The 19,197-nt window shown below is 40.2% G+C and overlaps 3 protein-coding genes across 4 annotated transcripts in view; 1 reads left to right on the top strand and 2 right to left on the bottom strand.

Annotated features, from left to right (window-relative positions):
* LOC122968041 (oocyte zinc finger protein XlCOF6-like) overlaps positions 1–19,197 on the bottom strand; it is an 813,118-nt gene that overhangs the window by 551,618 nt on the left and 242,303 nt on the right. The window lies entirely within an intron of this gene.
* Positions 2,911–6,482, bottom strand: LOC122968051. Of its 2 annotated transcripts, XM_044332991.1 has the most exons (3): positions 5,688–6,482; positions 5,175–5,242; positions 2,911–4,856 (listed from the first exon to the last, which is right to left on the bottom strand). In XM_044332991.1, the coding sequence occupies exons 2-3, from the start codon at positions 5,183–5,185 to the stop codon at positions 3,215–3,217; spliced, it is 1,653 nt and encodes a 550-aa protein (XP_044188926.1). In that variant the 5' UTR covers positions 5,186–5,242; positions 5,688–6,482; the 3' UTR covers positions 2,911–3,214. The 2 variants fall into 2 exon arrangements, with proteins under 2 accessions (XP_044188926.1, XP_044188925.1); XM_044332990.1 differs by lacking the exon at positions 5,688–6,482 and having other exon boundaries at positions 5,175–5,669.
* kctd9b (potassium channel tetramerization domain containing 9b) lies at positions 11,076–18,378 on the top strand. Its single transcript, XM_044333010.1, has 12 exons — positions 11,076–11,441; positions 11,604–11,725; positions 12,429–12,472; positions 13,314–13,407; positions 14,104–14,162; positions 14,261–14,389; positions 14,475–14,542; positions 14,614–14,709; positions 14,874–15,023; positions 16,119–16,224; positions 16,355–16,488; positions 17,130–18,378. The coding sequence occupies exons 1-12, from the start codon at positions 11,394–11,396 to the stop codon at positions 17,244–17,246; spliced, it is 1,167 nt and encodes a 388-aa protein (XP_044188945.1). The 5' UTR covers positions 11,076–11,393; the 3' UTR covers positions 17,247–18,378.

Here is a 19,197-nt window from a genome sequence, read left to right as displayed (position 1 = left end):
GCGTCGTCCTCTATTATTCCTCTTCATCACCAGCTGGATTATGAATCAGGTGAAGCAGGTAACTGAAAGCTCCAGGACTGAGGGTAATGCAGTGTTTTCTATGTCAAGGTGAGAGTCTAACAAAAATATGAATAAAGCTGGGGAGGCTTTTTAATAAAATGTAATATAAATTTCAGCCCTGTAGTTTCTGCTCTGTCCTGAACTTTAACATGAGACACAAACAGCTTCAAGGACAGTTTGTAGATTTCTCTGATGGAGGAAACTAAAGGTGAGTGAAGACTTGGATTAAAATATGTTATTAGAGGTGTTTCAGTTATAGTTGAATACTGAGTTAAGTACACATGGAGCAGATTAAATAGATTTTTAATGTGTTATGACAGACTTGTTGTCACATCCGTTGTGGCTCCATCTAGTGGTCACTACACAAAACATCATTATCCAGAGTTGATCTCATATTCTTCAGGATATGTTCATTATGATGATGTGAGCTGTGTTTTCTTTGAGTCTCTGTCAGACTTGCTGCTCAGAATAAAGTCAAACAGACATTTAATGAACAAAGTTCAGCAACAGACTCAGAAAGCAGCTGATGATCCAGTGAAGACACCAATCATGAAGCTCACATTTTATTCACAATTCACAGAAAAATGCATCAAGCAGGATAGAATAACACAATGTAGTGCAATCACTAATATATAACTTGTTAGAAAATAAAGAACATGAAACATGACCTGTGTCATCTGAAATATTAAACTAATCTTTACAAGCTGTACGATTCAAAAACACGTGAAGAAAATCTCATCAAACATTTCATGACTCGACTCGGAGACACAAACATCAGAAAGTTGGATTCACGTCCAACACAGCAGAACATTTCTACGTTCTGTAACATCAGAGTGAAGGTCTGCTGGCACAACTTCACCTACTTCCAAGATGCACGGAGAAGAGAGACGAGGACTCCAGCAACACTTGTAGTATGAAGAACAACTTTATTAGTTGACCGACGTGTTTCGGCTTGTGGCCTCCATCAGGGTCGTTGGGAGTTGGGTATGAAAAAGACAACCAATCATATACATCCAGACACATATCAGCCAATGGGGCATCTACAAAGATGGGTCGGATATATGGTCATGTGACTTCAGGCCAATCGTTGCCCAAGAAGGGACATGGGTGACTCCATATTTGGTCCATTAACCAAAAAGGTGCAACTATGGAGGTGGTGCTTGGGTTTTTGGTCATCTAAAAATGTGCCTATTAGATATGACATACATTTAGAAACACTTTGATTATGATAATGACAATAATAATAATAGTAGTAATAGTAAAGATAAAAGGCTTTATAAAGTGCTGTGTATAGAGAGAGCAGAAAGATGCATAATACAACAATATAAATTGATAAAAATAAAAAGTAATAAAAAAAACACACAATACATCATTACAAAATTCCATCATAAAAAACACTACAAAACCACATAAATAAGAGGTATTAAAAACCCTCTACATTCTACATTCTACTACATCATTCATGCCCCCCAGAGATAAACTTTGGAAATAGAAAATCCAAAATGCTTCTCTCTTTTCAGTAAGAAAACTAACATTACCACCTCTTGAGCTGGAGTTCTCATCTCTCTACGTTCTGTAACATCGTCTGAACAAACGGATTCAAATGAGAAAATCAATCATGTTTGATAAACTTTAAATGAACTGACTTCTTTAGATGCTACAGGAGAATTTCTTAGTTTCAGTTTCAATCAGACTTTTGATGGATGCTGCTCTGCTGTTACTTTCCTCATCTGTAGTCTTTTGTCCTGCACATGTGAACTCGCTTTAAAGCTGATTAATAACTTTGTTTCTCACATACATGGCGGAGAAATCTGAACCAGGTTTCTCTAATCCTCTTCTGTAACTACTGGAACCAGAACTCCTGTCCTTGTTTCTTGTTTACTGAAGTCTTTGATCTGATAAATTAAGCCGAGAAGCAGAAAAGAGGCTGAACTATGACAGGAAGTGATGTAAAAAAAAAAAGCAACAGCTGCTGTTACCATGAGACAGTTTCTGGTTTGTGCTTTGACTGATGCGGATCAACAAATGATTCTCCTGTAATCTGAACAGTGAAGTGACGTCAATAATTATGCAACACGTAGTTCCGACCAAGCAATCTGATTGGTCAACTAGACATTTAAGGACGTGCTCAAATAAGCATGACAGCACACCTAGCCATGCTCAAATAAAAAAAGCCTCATCACTAAAAATATCACTCCGCCCTTCATTAAAACTACAGACTGTGACGTTGCGCTAACAACAAGTCACTTCCGGGTAGACGACTGCTGGTTGATTTGAATTGCAGAGACGTGAACTTGTAACTGTAACGTTTGAAGATATATAGTTAAACACGGTGGTCCGACCTATCTGACGTTTCTGTTTGTTTTATTTTATGTACTGTGTTGCTCCATTAGCTGTGCTGGTGCTACGGCGCTACTAGCTTAAAAATGTCTGTGAAGTTTGCGGAAAAAGTAGCTAAATCTGTCCATGGAAAAAAAAAATTTCAGTGGATACCTTAGTTACAACGAGATTGAGCTAGCAAAGTAGTTTTGTGTTTATATGTGAGGTATTTATTCAGTTTGGGAAATGCCGCGATCTCCAGAAAGCATTAGCTGAAGTTGGCTAGCTGAGTCAGCAGGGACTAGAAATCGTCTCTGTTGCTAGGGCGTTACTAAGGGTCGGTCTACTTGCTGGAGTAGTAAACTAGGTTTCATTACATAGGATTCTACTGATGTCAGTGATTGTTTTCCAGGTATTAGTCATACCCCATGTATTTCCATGGAAACACAAGCAAAATGTTTTTTTATTTTTAGAGTGAACTGCCTCATAATATGAATAAATTTTGTTTGTATCTTTTATTTTGTTGGTAAATGTTGTATAATTGCAATATTACACTTGAGGGTGTGCTTTACCGTCATTGTTGGCACTTCAGAGGTGTTTACGTTCCTGACCGCATCACTGTCGTGCCAATAATGACGGTAAAGCACACCCGAGTGTAATATTGCTTAATTAAACATTAAACCACAAGAACAAACAGCAACAGAGCTCAGCGGCTGTTTCTCACAATCACACGTTTCAAATTTAAAAGATGATTCAATTATTTTCCTGATGTAGAAGGATTATAATGAAATAACGTTTGTGATGTTTAAACATTTGTATGAACAGACCTTGTTGTCTACACAGCCGACTGATTCACGTACTTCATTGCATCTTTAACTGCTTTTAGTTTACCGTACATGTACCGCAGCGCTGCTGTGAATAATTCATCCTCTCGGTTTTTCATCCCCTCCAACTGCTTCCACTTCTCTTTGTCTCCTCTCTCCTTCATCTTCTCAATCAGGAAGTCCAAGTGGACATGAGTGGACAGCGAGTTAACGTTCAGGGCGATCTGCTCCAGTCTGATAACATGTTGGTAGGCCTCATCCAGCAAAACATTCTTCTCTTTGTGAAGCTTTCCTTTCTCTGTTTTCAGAGATGACAACAGGTCTTTGCGCTCCTTTTGCTTTCCTTCATATTTCTGCATCAACTCCACCAAGGTCTTTTTAACTTTCCTGGTCTTGTTCACATAAATCCACTCTTCTTTCACATGATCTGATACAGGACACTTCCTGGTACACGAAGTGCAGTGACCACGTTTCATGACCTCACAGCTTTTAGGATTCCGGGCCATTGTGCATCCAGGATAGTGACAGTTCTCTTCACAGACGTTACAGGTGACAGCTGCTGCGTAAAAAATCCAGAGCCACTTCCCGCCCTTGATAGTTTCTTTCTCTTTGTAGGCCTCGTCGTATTCTATAGTGAAATTCTTATTGTACTTCATCTCTAGTTCATATTTCTTCAGGATGTCTTCGGTCTGTTGGATCTCGTTCTGTTTTAGTTCAATCAGCTGGATTCTGTCCTGCAGGTTGTTGATGCAGGCCGTCAGTCTGATGCGTGCTCTCAACACTTCGACTGTCGTTATCAGCATCTGTGGTGTAGATCTTTTCAGGAAGTCTGTGAATCGAGCCATTCCTCTCTCCGTTACCTTCCACGTGTACTCTAAAGCCGGCTCATCTTCCTCTGTTCTCTGTTTGTTCTGGCAGTTATCGAACAGGAAGTAGACGGGCTGTTCACTCTCATTTCTGGCACATTTAATGTTCGCGACTTTAAGAGCTTTCAGAGCATCTTGAGGTGTTATTCCATTCGAGTTTGTGATGAGAGCGACGATCTTCTTCTCGATGTCTTTCCCGAACAGAGACTTCACTGAATCAAAGACGTACTTCAGACGGTCACTCAGTCGATTCTCGCTCGCCTTCAGCACCAGACCCACCGCATCGAGTTCATGAACTCCGTCTTCTGAACGAAACAAGTCAAACAATCTTTGACTGATGACGACATCGTGTTCGATCCCTCTGGTGTCTCCGTATCCAGGAGTATCGATGACGGTCAGAGAGAAGGGCAGAGTTTTACCTTCGAAACCAAAGATCTGGTACACGATCACATCTGATGTCTGACTGTCACACTGACCTTCCTCCTCATCCTCATCTGTCTGACTCTCTGACTGACTTCTCTCTACGATCTCAAACCAGATGTTGTCTTCAAACTTCACTCCCATGGCGTAGTTGAACAGAGCGTTGATCAGAGTAGATTTTCCTGCTCCTGTTTCACCTACAAGTAAGACGGTTTTGTTTGTCTGGTTCAGGTTTCTCTCACCAACAGATTTTCTTGTCAGAGTTCCAAATTTCTCCTTCTGTGTTGTCAGCTGGTAGACGGCAGGAGATCCTGAAGAGATCAGAAGACTTTTGGTGATGATGTCGTTGTATTTGGATGAGACGTTACTGATTGTATGGGAAAAAAATAGAGAAAAAATAAAGAACTGCTTAAACACATATCATATCAACACATATCTGGAAGCTTCCTGATTTTACAATGAGGTTCACATACTTTACGTTCTTTGATGTAACTTCTAACATATCTGTAATACTTTAAAATATTTCTACAGTAACTCAACAGTGACTTTTTCTGTATTGTGTTTGTGTCTCGTAACTTCATCCAACTTTATCTTAGTTTTAATTTATCGTATATAACAACATTACTGTAAAACTACAGGTCTCTCTCTGTCTCTCTCTACAGTCATTTGTGATAATGTTACTCACATCATATCCATGATGCTGCCTGGCAGAGAGACTCCACACGGTGAGGATGAAACAGGTATTTCTGGTATCTAGGTGGACAAAATGAAAAACCATCATAAAGTGAAATAAAGATGTGAAGAACCTTTTGACAACAACGTCTCCTGGAAATGATCTTTGTTTTCTACCAAATGGAAACATAAAGCATATATGTGTTGAAGGAAATGTCCTGCTGTCTGGATTAAGCATTTATATCAACATAATAATGAGGAAATGTTGTTGATTAAAAGGTCTTTTCAGAGTCTGAAAAGAGATCTTTGTGTACAGAATGTCCTCTTTAACTGTTGACCTCAGGGAGACTGATACGGCTTCTATCTATTATAGATCTTCACAGAACTCATCATGCCGTAACATATTTCCATTATCATCCATAAAATGAGCAACAGCCCCAAATCCCTTTGGACTTCCGCAGCCGGTGACTGTGTGTGTGTGTGTGTGTGTGTGTGTGTGTGTGTGTGTATGTGTGTGTCTGTCCACCTTGCTGAGTCAATTGGTTGGTTTCCCGAAGACAGTCACACGAGTCCACCAATCACGCACTGTGAGATGCGGGCAAGCTGTCTTCTCAGCCTATTATCTCCGGCTGTGAGTCACGTAAAATCTCATAACATACATTGATCAACAGGGGAGAGTCTACAGATTCAGGACATATTTGAACCATATTTCTGCGCTGTATTATCGCAAAGATATGAATAGAAACATCGTGTAGGACGCGCTGCCGGACCCTGTATGGACAGTTATGGTGTAACTGATTGAAATACTATTGAGGAGTGTTAGTAGCGGGTTTGACGTATTTCTGATGCTAAATTCAGGGGAGAAAAGCCTTCTGTAAACTAGCTAGCTGGCTGTTGTGCTAAAATAACCTGCTCTGTCGCAGTGTGCTGCGTTTGAGCCGACTGACCAGTTCATATATTCAGTTTCTATCCAGACAATCAATGGCAGCAAAGAAATAGCAGCCAGCCTCTCGTCCATCATTCAACCGCAGAAACGTTGAATATCTTAACGTTTCAACACGTGAAATACGTATCATATCAACATTTCTACAAACGTAGCATATTAACATTTCTACCCGGTTTTAATCGCCAGAAAGACGGCTGCAAATGTCCTGACGTCTCGCTAAAAAAAAAAAACACCCGCTTTTGTCGGTTGAAACGGGAAGCGGACATTTGTTTCGAGGTGGTCTCGAACCGTGATCTCTGCTGACTTAATGTAACTTACTAACCATCAACCTGCTCCTCCTCCTCCTCCTAATAGGAAAGATCAGCTCATATAGATCGCATGTGAACTACGTCACTTTAGAAATGTTGATTTGATACGTATTTCACGTGTTGAAACGTAAATATTATTGTGGTTTGCAGAAACGTTTAATGCCAACGTTTTATTCTGGCGAGTTGCTGTGTATTATGATATACAGATACTCATTACCACCATGAATCAGCATTATCATAATCTGTTTATGAATCACAGCATCAGTATAGCAAGCATATCATAAGAATGTGTTTATGACATGAGTGACATATTGTTTATAACCTGCTAAAATCCACAGTGACAAACCGCTCAGAATCAATATTACTAGAACAGGAGTGACACACTATCAGTCTCTTTAATCCTGGCATCACTATCATGAGCTGACAGCTGCATAATAATAATATTTAAAGCCAGACGTCTCTGTCCATCTTCAGTCACATACACAGACGTGTTCCTTTAAAACTTTGATGTCTTTTGTTACTAATAATGAGAGAAAATTAAAATCTCTATCATGTAACATTTTCATCATTATTAAATGCTGTGTTAGAGCTCATTCACAGGAAAAAAAAACACTTTTAAATTTAATTTCAGCTTTTCATTTTATTTAATGTTATTCTATAACATTTCATTTATTAAGTTATTAAAGCCAGTTATAGTGAGTTTTTTTTTCCACCTATGGCATTTGTGTCCCAAAAATCCTGATATTGAAAGTATTTCATGGTAAAGTGTTCTTACCTGTGATGTTGACTTGAGGAGATGCTGAGATGCTGAGGAGAGGAGTCAGAGCCCCGATGGCCTTATATCAGCAGAGAGGCAGCAGGTCACATGATTTCTTGGAAGCAGTCTAAACAAAATGAAACAGAAACAGAAAGACAGACATTAGCTTTTTACATCATGGTTTCAGGGATCTTTGAACAACAAGGATGGCAGATTGATCTGGTTGAATATATGAAGAATATATAGAAGAGAACCAGTTGTTGATTTGATTTGTTTTATTGATTGGGACAGTGTGCAGTTATAAACATTAAAGATGCACTTCACCGGAGTTAGCTTGAAGCTAATTTGCATCTGTAGTCACCCCCACAATCAAAAACATACAACAGCACAACAACAAACAGTACAACAACTTGGAAGCTAGAAACTTTTTTGGTGTATGCACCAGCCGAGCAGTTCCTATAGGACTGAATGGACGCCACTTTTAGTCTGGTATCCAGCTCTTATAAAACAAACATGTTCATGTGCCACTGAGCAACTTTCATAGGAATGAACGAGGTCCCAGTTTCCAGCTGATTGGGGGTGATGGAGGAGTGCTCTGCTCTATATGAACAGTTCAGTTCATGTGCTGACATCGTTCTGATACCTTGTAAATATGTATGTATTAATGTGGTGTATTTTTTTTTATAGTGTACATAATGGTTAATAAATATTGTAAATGTGTTCAAAGTAAATGTTTAAAAGTCAAATCTCTCCTTCCTAATATAATAAAGAGAAACTGTTTCAGTAACAAACATTTAATGAACAAAAACAGATTATAGACGGATATATATTATTTAACATAATTAAGGGTGTGTCTAACAAAAATATGAGTAAAGCTGGGGAGGATGTTGCTTTTTAATAAAAATGATATAGAAGTTTCAGCCCTGTAGTTTCTGCTCTGTCCTGAACGTTAACATGAGACACAAACAGCTTCAAGGACAGTTTGTAGATTTCTCTGATGGAGGAAACTAAAGGTGAGTGAAGACTTAATGACTTAAAATATATTATTAGAGGTGTTTCAGTTATAGTTGAATACTGAGTTAAGTAAACATGGAGCAGATTAAATAGATTTTTAATGTGTTATGACAGACTTGTTGTTGTCACATCCGTTGTGGCTCCATCTAGTGGTCACTACAGGAAACTGCATTATCCAGAGTTGATCTCATATTCTTCAGGATATGTTCATTATGATGATGTGAGCTGTGTTTTGTTTGAGTCTCTGTCAGACTTGCTGCTCAGAATAAAGTCAAACAGACATTTAATGAACAAAGTTCAGCAACAGACTCAGAAAGCAGCTGATGATCCAGTGAAGATACCAATCATGAAGCTCACATTTTATTCACGATTCACAGAAAAATGCATCAAGCAGGATAGAATAACACAATATAGTGCAATCACTAATATATAACTTGTTATCAATCAATCAATCAATTTTTATTTATATGGCGCCAAATCACAACAAAAGTCATCTCAGGGCACTTTTCACATAGAGCAGGTCAAGACCGAACTCTTTGATTTACAGAGACCTAACAATTCCCCCATGAGCAGCACTTGGTGACAGCAGTAAGGACAAACTCCCCTTTAACGGGTAGAAACCTCAAGCAGAACCCGGCTCTTGGTGGGCGGCTATCTGCTTTGACCGGTTGGGTTGAGAGAGAGAAAGAAAGAGGGAAAGGGGAGGGGGGGGGGGGGGGGACAGAATAACAACAATCATAACAATAATGACAATGACAGAGCAATAGCCAGAGAAGGATGCCTACAGGACTGTGAAGGACCGTGAAGGCTCGGCCCTGAACCCAAGGTTTCCTGTGAGATGAGAAAGCACAAAAAAAAACTCTGGGGAAGAAGCACAGTTAGTGACATGCATTGATGTTACATGAATGCATACAGATGGAGAGGAGGAGGAGGAGGAGAGAGGAGCTCAGTGCATCATGGGAAGTCCCCCAGCAGTCTAGGCCTATAGCAGCATAACTAAAGGCTGATCCAAGGCGAGCCTGGTCGGCCCTAACTATAAGCTTTATCAAAAAGAAATGTTTTTTGTGGGAAATCAAGTTAGTGCAACCCAAGTCACCATCATGGGAAGAAAAGAGGCGTGTTTCTGCAAAAGACATCGTACTTCCTTCTGCTCTTCAGCGGACAAAACTGACAGGGCTACTGCATCTACCTGGTCTGGCAGTGTGGGAGCCACAACTTGGGAGGCCATGGTGGCTGTATGAGATGAAACCTCCACAACACCAGGGGGCAAACTCACCACACGAACCTCACCCAAGGCACCTACCACTGTTCATGGGTAAAGCAGTACATCCCAAGAACCCACATTCACAATGGGGATGTATGCAGTACCGCTCTCCACTCGAACCAGTGCTGGGGAGGCCAGTAGTCCAGCAGGAAGTCCCTGATCTGAGGGCTCAAAGAGTGCAGTAGTGCCAGAGTGCTGTGCAGAACATGTAGCTAGAGCCACCTGCATGGTGCCACCAGGGATGCAGCAAGCCTTCTCGCCTTGCACCTTGACCTTACCAGCAGCTTCAGGAGGAGGGTCTTTAGAGGTCTGATGGCATCTCTGCAATGCTTGCACCACAGATTTTGGTGCTTCAGTGACAGTGGGTAGATCAAACAGGGCGAGACCATGTTGCCCAAACAGCATCCTGTAGCATCTCCGCAGGATGTTCATCCCCATAACACCAGGTGCGTGAGGAGATTCATCAGCCAAAGGGTCACTGAACACCAGTAACCCACACCTTGGCAACAAGGCAATACAAGGGCTGATACAATATTATGGGTAAAGATTTAAGTTTATGAAATTTGAAAAGAAAACCGACAACGCCACCCTGGGAATTTCACCCAGGGAATTTTAAATAAATATAAATGGCAATGGAGAGGCATGCAGGTAAGTAATACCAGGAAAGGCAGGAGACGTGGTTCAATGTTTAACAAATATTTAACAAATTTATTTAGTTGGTCGCAATATGTTAAAAATGACTTAAAAGAGAACTAAAGTGCTAACACGCTGCTCCAGTGCTGAGGCTTACTGATAGTGAGGGGAAAACTGGGGGGAGGAAGTCCAAATTAAATAAGGAGCACCCCACTCGTACGTGGCACACGTGGCACTCTCTCCTCCCTAACATCTCTCTCCTCCCTCCATATCTCTCTCTCCCTCTCCTCCCTCCTCCCTAACATCTATCTCTCTCTCCTCCCTAACATCTCTCTCCTCCCTCCTCTCTAACATCTCTCTCCTCTCTCCTCCCTAACATCTCTCTCCTCCCTAACATCTCTCTCCTCTCTCCTCTCTAACATCTCTCTCCTCTCTCCTCCCTAACATCTCTAGCTCCTCCCTAACATCTCTCTCCTCCCTCCTCCATATCTCTCTCTCCCTCTCCTCCCTCCTCCCTAACATCTATCTCTCCCTCCTCCCTAACATCTATCTCTCCCTCCTCCCTAACATCTATCTCTCCCTCCTCCCTAACATCTCTCTCTCTCTCCTCTCTAACATCTCCCTCCTCCCCAACATCTGTCTCTCCCGCCTCTCTAACATATCTGTCTCTCCTCTCTAACATCTCTCTCTCTCTCTTTCATTGAATGAGCATGGTGAATGCAGTGGAGTTTACTTTTTTTTTCATTTTATGTTGTTTTTCGCTGTGGTTTTGTTTTTGGACAGGGCGGACAAAGTAAATCGTGTGGTTGAGAGCGGTGTTAATATTGAAGACACTCCGGTGTTCTCGTCAGTTAACTCCGTTAAAAAAGTCATAATTTCCAATGTTCCACCGTTCATGAGAAATTAAATGCTGGCAATAGAGTAGTTCAGGTACGGGCAACAAGTGTCGCCCATTAAACTCATTCCCCCGGGCTGTAAACCTCCCAATTTAAAACATGTCATGTATTTCCGCAGGCAGGTCATCAAGACTACGTTTTGTTGTTTTCTTGCATCGTCACTTGATGGCACTGAAGCTATTTGTGAAATGAAGTTTTAAGAAAAAAGGGGAGACGTTGAGGTCCCGCCCACCTGCTTTGCTGATTGGCTGTTGCGTCTAATCTAAGTGTCTGATTGGCTGTTTCGCTGGTGCTGGGCGTTTTGAGCGGAGTCAGGAAAAGGAAGAGAAGAGTAAAGAGATTGTCGCTAAAAAAAATATGTATTAAATGGGGAAAATTAAGACCAGTTGACAGTTAAGTTGATGTTATTCTGCCATGAGAAGAGTCACACTGTTTGTCAACGGCACGTCCTCAAATGGAAAGGTAACCTGTGGAAGATAAAAGAGGGAGATATGTGCCAAAACGGCTAGTTTACATCGCGTTAGCTTACCGTTAATTTACCGTTACAAGCTGATGTCGGACATTTTGTGTAATTAACGGTCGTGTAACATGTTTGTTATGTGTGTTACCGGTGTTACCGTGCAGGTGGTGGCCGTGTACGGCTCCCTGGAGGATTTACTGTCTGTGGCCAGTTCAAAGCTGGGGATAAGAGCCTCTAGTGTTTATAACGGGAACGGCGGCCTCATAGACGATATCACACTCATCAGGTGAGATTTACGAGGAAGTACTTTACTAAAATACCAGTACAACAATGTAAAAGTACTCCATTACAAGTCCTGCATGTAAAATCCTACTACACTAAAAGTACATAAGTATTATGAGCTTGATGTAGTTAAAGTATTGCAGTAAAAGTACATAAGTATTATGAGCTTGATGTAGTTAAAGTATTGCAGTAAAAGTAGTGGTTTGGTCCCTCTGACTGATATATTATTATATATGACATCATTAGATTATTAATAGTGAAGCATCAGTGTTAGAGCAGCATGTTACTGTTGTAGCTGCTGGAGGTGGAGCTAGTTTACACTACTTTATATACAGTTAGCTAGTTTAGTCCAGTGGTTCCCAACCTAGGGGTCGGGCCCCTCCAAAGGGTCAGCAGATAAATCTGAGGGGTGGTGAGATGATTAATGGGAGAGGAAAGAAGAAAAAACAAAGTTCTGATACACAAATCTGTTTTCAGTTTTTGGACTTTTTCTCTAATCTTTGATTTTTGCTGAAATATTGGATCATTTGAACATTTATTGAAATGAAAGCATGTGAGAAGTTTAGAGGGAAAAATCACTATTTGGTGGAGCTGTTAACAACTCATAGACATGTGAAATGTGACCCCGACTACACACTGCTTTTTGTAAGACGTCAAAAGCCAAAAAAAGGTTGGAAACCACTGTGTCACTGTGTGTCTGTCTGCAGAGATGATGATGTGCTGTACATATCAGAGGAAGATTCATTTGAAGGTAAGTTTATGGTAAAGTTCACTTGTTAAATTAGATTTTATAAAACTTGAATTCTTTTTTCACTCAAAATATAAAATAATGTGAGTTACCACAGATCTCTGAGGGGAGGAAATATATTTTGAGAATAAAGATGAGATATTTTGAGGGAAAAATATTCTGACAATAGAACAGTAATAATTTCAGAATAAAGTAGACAATTTATCAAGCTGTAATACAACTTTTTCAGATTATTTGCTTGATTAATGGTTTGGTCTATAAAATGTTGATAAATGTTACAGTTTCATCTTCAGATGTCTTGTTTTGTCCGACCAGCAGTCTAAAACCTGAAGACGTTCAGTTTATTATCCTTTAAGATCAATCAAAGCAGCAAATCCTCCTGCTGTTTACCTCCAATGTATCGTAAAAACCTGGACAAATCAAACAAACACTATCTGCATGAGTAGATACCAGTAGAGGAGAAGAAGCTGCAGCAGTTAGTCAATCCACTACAAATGAATCAGCAACTATTCTGATAATCGATTGATCATTTTGATTCATTTTTCAAGCATATATGTGATGGTTACAGCTTCTCTTGACTTTACATGACAGTAAAGTGAATATCTGCAGGTTTAGGTTTGACAAGACATCTGAAGACGTCACCATGGAGTTCTGGGAAACTGAGATTGACATTTTTTTACTGTTTTCTGATGTTTTATAGACTAAACGATCAATCGATAATGACAATAATCGTTAGCTTCAGCTCTGGATTTTGAGTCAACAGACTTTTTAATCATCTCAAACTTAAAACAAGATCATGAAGAGCATCACAGTCCCTCTCAGTAACTCACTGACCTGTGTGTAGATCCTCAGTACGACGTCGGAGGCCCTGAAAACTGTCAGACTCACACCGATTGGCTGACGCTAAACGTGGGTGGACGCTGCTTCACCACCACGAGGTAAATACGACTGTTTGGATCATGGATGGACAACAATACGCTGTTCTGGTCCTTCCTGTTAATCCGTCTCTGAGTTTGTGCTTCAAGTCCTTCCTGAGTTCTTAGAGGCTGCTAGCTAGTTTATCTACTTCACACATTAATAAAAATAACAGTTTTAGGAGCCAGAAGATAAAAAAAACTTTCAGTCTTTTGTGAATGTTGGTCTGACTTTCTTTTATTTCTATCTGCATGGAGAAATATGTGTTTTATAATCAGTAGCATTCATGCAGTTTACAATGAGGTTATGCTAAGCTAACTTAGCTAAGCTAACAGCTGTAAATATTCAGTAACAACTCATCTCTATGTAACAACTAGTTTGTGGAGCAAAGTTTTAATTCAGTCATTTGAAAATCTGCAGTATTATAAGGAGGCTAAGGTTGAACAGCTAAGAGCTAACATGCTAACTGACTGTTACCAAGCTAGTTAGCTCAGAAAGTTTTATTTTCCCTCCTCAGTAACTTTTCGTTGTTGTTGTTTGACGTGTTGTTAAAAGTGTCAACATTACTGCAGAAATCTTTAAGTTGTGTCATTGTGTTGTTTCCAATGTTGATATTTGAGTGTCTTATGTGTGTATGAATGAATATATTTGACCTAATTATTTATTGTGTGTGTGTTATTGTGTGTGTGTGTGTGTGTGTGTGTGTGTGTGTGTTGCAGGAGCACACTGGTCAGTAAAGAGCCTGAGAGCATGCTGGCCCACATGTTCAGAGAGAAAGGTGAAGACCTTCATTAAACCCGTTATCAGATGAAGATGAACAATCGATCTCTTTTCTCACTTTTACTTCATGTCTGCTTGTTTTTGTTTGTGATCCAGATGTTTGGGGCAACAAGCAGGACTCACAGGGAGCGTACCTGATAGATCGCAGCCCAGACTACTTTGAACCCATCCTCAACTATCTGAGACACGGACAGCTGATCATCAACGAAGGGATCAACCCGCTGGGTAGAACAGACACTCGTCACATCTACAGACACGAACAGATCAGTCACATGATGAAGCTTTCTAACCTCCTGACTGTCCGCTGCAGGTGTGCTGGAAGAGGCTCGATTCTTCGGTATCGAACAGCTGGCCGAGCAGCTGGAGACCCTCATAAAGGTGAGTGAGTGTGAAAATATATATCTGTGAGACGTTTATTCAGTGTTTTCACATCTGTTTCTCCTGCTCAGGCCTCTCAGCCCCCTGAAGACCACTCTCCTCTGAGCCGGAAGGAGTTTATCAGATTCCTGTTGGCCACCACGACCAAGTCAGAGCTGCGATGTCAGGTAGACAGTCACAAACATCTGCACCACCTCTAAAACAGCTGTAGCAGGGTTACTCTCCAGGAAACGGATAACGTGACAAGAATAACATTTTTTTTGTCAGTTGAATCATAACCGCAGGAAACACACAGTCCCTCGTATTCATCATACGCTTTGTGATCCTTCAGGGTCTGAACTTCACCGGCGCTGATCTGTCTCGTCTGGATCTGCGCTACATCAACTTCAAGATGGCCAACCTGAGAGGAACCAACCTGACCCACGCCAACCTGAGCGGAGCGAACCTGGAGAGGGCGGACCTGTCCCTGGCTTCTCTGGATGTGAGTCGTTGTTGTGTTCACGCAGGTTTAGATTAGTTTAGATTAGCAGCATTCATGAACAAGTTTCAACATCAGGGAGAGTAAACACTGACACAGACTTTAAGAGTCAGGTCGTATTAGAAAGAAACTCTTTCATGAGGAAGGAAAACATGTTGACAGCTGCTCTGAACGACAGGTCATCACAGAGACACGCTTATTGCTTAAATACGGAGATAACAGCGTTTATTTTCTCCTGGAAGACATGGTGTTAAGATCAGTTGTACACAAGAAAAATGACAGAAATAAGCGAAGAAAAACTCCTTTAACAGGAAGAAACCTCAAGCAGAACCAGACTCTAGGTGGACGCCATCTGCCTCGACCGGTCTGGTATATAGAGGAAGAAAGAGGGAGGTGGAGAGAGACAGAGAAGCAATAACAACAACGATAATAATAATAGAGATATGACTAGTAGTAATAATAGCAAAAACACCTGCAGGATAACTGCTTCAACCCCGGCAGCCAAGGCTCACAGTTCAGATCCTGCAAGATGTTTTTAACACAAATAGTTGTGTTAAGAATGAAAAAGCAGAAGAGACGATCAAACCCTGATTACTTGATTGTTCAGCTGTGCAGGAAGTGGTTTGTATCAACAGCTTAAGCAGCAGCGTAATCCAGCAAAATTAGGAGAAGAGAAATATCAGTATTTAATATGAGTCTGTCATTTATCTACATTTATTTTTACATTTATGCATTTGGCAAACACTTTGGTCCAAAGCCACGTACAATCCAAGTGTGAGCAGCAGCAGAGAGCCGGTGGAGAGAGATGAGAAGCGGAGAAATATGAGCTGTTTTTGTCTGGTTGAAGGCCGAGAGGTGAGAGATGAACTCTGACCGTAGAGAAGATCTTTTGTGATGATGAGCGAGCGACAGATGCAACGTCCTCATATTCCTTTACTTCAGCTCCGCAGGTCTAGCAACGCTTTCATGTCACAGCGGCTTGTTTGAGTCCACGTTGAAAGAGAAATATTAATATTAGTCACATATTCAGTAGGTGTGTGTGTGTGTGTGTGTGTGTGTGTGTGTGTGTGTGTGTGTGTGTGTGTGTGTGTGTTTCAGGGAGCCAACCTGCAGGGTGTGAAGATGCTTTGCACCAACGCTGAAGGAGCTTCACTGAGAGGCTGTAACTTTGAGGATCCTGCTGGAATCAAAGCCAACCTGGAGGGTGAAGCAGCCAATCACACGTTTCCTTCAGGTTCACACAACGATACAAGATGACGTTCGTATTGATCTTACATGTCAGCGCGTGTGTGCGTGTGTGTGTGTGTGTGTGTGTGTGTGTGTTGGTGTTTCAGGAGCCAACCTGAAGGGTGTAGACATGGAGGGAAGTCAGATGACGGGTATCAATCTGAGAGTCGCCACACTGAAAAACGCCAAACTGAAGAACTGCAATCTGAGAGGAGCAACACTGGCTGGGACGGACCTGGAGGTGAGCGCACACACGCACGCACACACACGTATGCACGCACACACACACACACACACACACACACACACACACACACACAGTCGTGTTTCCATCACTTCAGAGGAGAGTTTCAGCTCGTTTCTACTAATTCCTCCGTCCACATTAAAACACCAGAACAGGTAATTCTCCGTCTTCTTGTTTCTTCTTCTTCTTCTTCCAGTAAAACGCCGCGTTACCGCCACCATGTGTTCTATCAGCGATATGACAGCGTTTGTACGAAGCTCCGTTTCCCCCGTACACACTACAATCTTTTCACATTTAAACACTCTGGAGGACGTTTTGGAAAAGCTCCGTTTTCAGGGAAGAAAAACACTGTTTTAGTCTGGACTGAGGAACAAAACAGACGTTTATGAAATTATCCGGCTTAGCATGGACATGGATTAGATTAAACCTTAAACCAAGTCTTTGTGTCGCCACAGCATGAAGAACACGATATATATATATATATCTTTATATTTTGGTCAATGTTAGGTGTTAATTAAGGAGCCTGAGACCCCTCGAAACCCCCACAAACAAACACAGACACTGAACATCCATAATTAACAGGACTTATGATGGACTGTTAGAATTTATGTGTGTTTTTTTTATTTGTATTTTTCCAGAACTGCGACTTGTCAGGATGTGATCTTCAGGAGGCCAATCTGAGGGGCTCCAACGTGAAAGGAGCCATCTTTGAGGAGATGCTTACTCCTCTGCACATGTCTCAGAGTGTGCGTTAAACAAGACTTCCACACACACGCAGCTTTAAATCACAACACACACTCCCGTTTGTTCCTCTGACGACGACCAACGAATGACAACAAACTTTGTATTTAGTTTAGATTTTTATACATCATGTCAGTTATGTTATTTTTATCATGTCATCCAGACTTAGTAAATGAACTCCACAGGGCTTCTGAATGTAGGTTTTGATTGCTTATGAAAGTAATAAGTGTTAAACACAAGCTGATAATATTCATAAGCCTTCAAAATGAGTTTTAAAGTCGTTTGAAATACATTTTAATACATGTAATCAAAGCACTGCTGACTACTGTAAAAAATCATCATAATTTAAATACCTGCAGTGAGAAATATACATTTTAAACTGCAGTGGGACACAAGTCACAAGACTTAGATGTGATGAAATGATGGTGAGATTTTGATATTTTGTTACATTTTTTTTTATGTCTCATTCCATAAATTCCAAATAGTCGCTGCAACATGTTATTACAGCTGTTATTACCTCTGGCTGCTGGTGAAGGGATTTCATTTTAGAAAATAAACAGGATGTGTGTTTTGACTGGAAACATAAGTGTTTTCTGTTCAGAGAGGACGATGAAATATTATTATGTGAAACTATTTGAGACTTCAGAAATACACAAAAAATACACGACGCAGTGTTTTCAGTCTCTACGTGTGACCTCTGACATCAAGACAGGTGCTTACTGAAACCTTTCTGCCCTGTTTTGTACTTATTTTTTTATTATTATTAAATTAGTCGCCTTGCATATCAGTGTCAATGTAAAGAATAGCGTGTACGTTTATATCGACCTGTTGAACTACAGTAGAAATGTCAAAACAAGCATCTGCTCGTTAAACTGCTGTTTTTTTTTGTTTTTTTTTACACATGATGTTCAGTTATTACTGTGGTAACAGGAGAATGTATATTTTAGTAAATCTCTGCTGAATGTTGGTGTATTTATACGTGTTTTGTCTTTAATTCAGTGTACGTCAGAAACTGTAAACTGGTGTGAAATGTTGAAATGTTGAAAACCACTGAGGTGCTAAAAACCCGAACCGTCTGTTTCAGTCTCTCCTGCTGTTCTGATTCGTTTTTTATCATCCTGATGTTTAATAAATGTTTTCATGAAATCGTGGTCCAGTGTTTAACTTCTACAAGTGTGATGTGGAAACACTGAGAATGAACTTTACAGTAGAAGAAATAAACGATATCTACAGATTCACAGATTCTGGATTTTTACATGAAGGAGAACATAACTGTAGTGGAAAACATTATATTCAAAGTAAAGTATTATTCGAGATCTTTAAAAAGTTTTGTTCTGCATGTTTTAAAGTAGTAAAAACTAACTAATGAATGAATAGTTTCAGACACAACATTCAGGCCTGTAAACCTGCCAACACATGACGTCTAACTATGGAAATTAAGCAAATATACACAAACAACATATAAACAAAACAAACACATTCCAAACTGCATATGCATCCATTAATGTTTGTCATTAATTAATCTGTAACTTATATTATTTTATGATTATTAAACTACTAAGTGGAATGAAAGTTGAATGATGTTATCTTCTGGTTCAGTTACATTTGATTTATTTATTTCTATCTTGATGTTATAAAACAAGATGAAAACAATAACGAAAGAAAGAATAATTATGAATAATATAGACATTACAGCTGCAAACATACACTTATACATGATTCAAGATTATTTATAATTCATAAGTCAGGTGTTTAAACAGCTTCAACTGGACAAATAAATTGACACATTCATTCATTCATTCATTCATTCGTTCACCCAGTCAAACATTTACAGTAAAGCTTGAGGGAAATAAAATATAGTTTTGCTTTTAACTTCAACCTCTTGCTGTTCAGCTGCTGGATGTTGTACCTCGATGAAACAGCAGAGGGAAGTGTTGTCTCAGTATCTGTGAGCAGTTTTCAGTA

This window comes from Thunnus albacares, chromosome 18 (genome assembly GCF_914725855.1).
Source record: "Thunnus albacares chromosome 18, fThuAlb1.1, whole genome shotgun sequence".
NCBI classification, from domain to species: Eukaryota; Metazoa; Chordata; class Actinopteri; order Scombriformes; family Scombridae; genus Thunnus; species Thunnus albacares.
This window is presented reverse-complemented; position numbering and strand designations above follow the sequence as displayed.

Coding starts and splice junctions, on each gene's coding strand:
- kctd9b (XM_044333010.1), top strand. CDS start 11,394: ATGAGAAGAGTCACACTGTTTGTCAACGGCACGTCCTCAAATGGAAAG. Junction 15,024..16,118: donor TGTCCCTGGCTTCTCTGGAT/GTGAGTCGTTGT, acceptor TGTGTGTTTCAG/GGAGCCAACCTGCAGGGTGT. Junction 16,225..16,354: donor AATCAAAGCCAACCTGGAGG/GTGAAGCAGCCA, acceptor TTGGTGTTTCAG/GAGCCAACCTGAAGGGTGTA.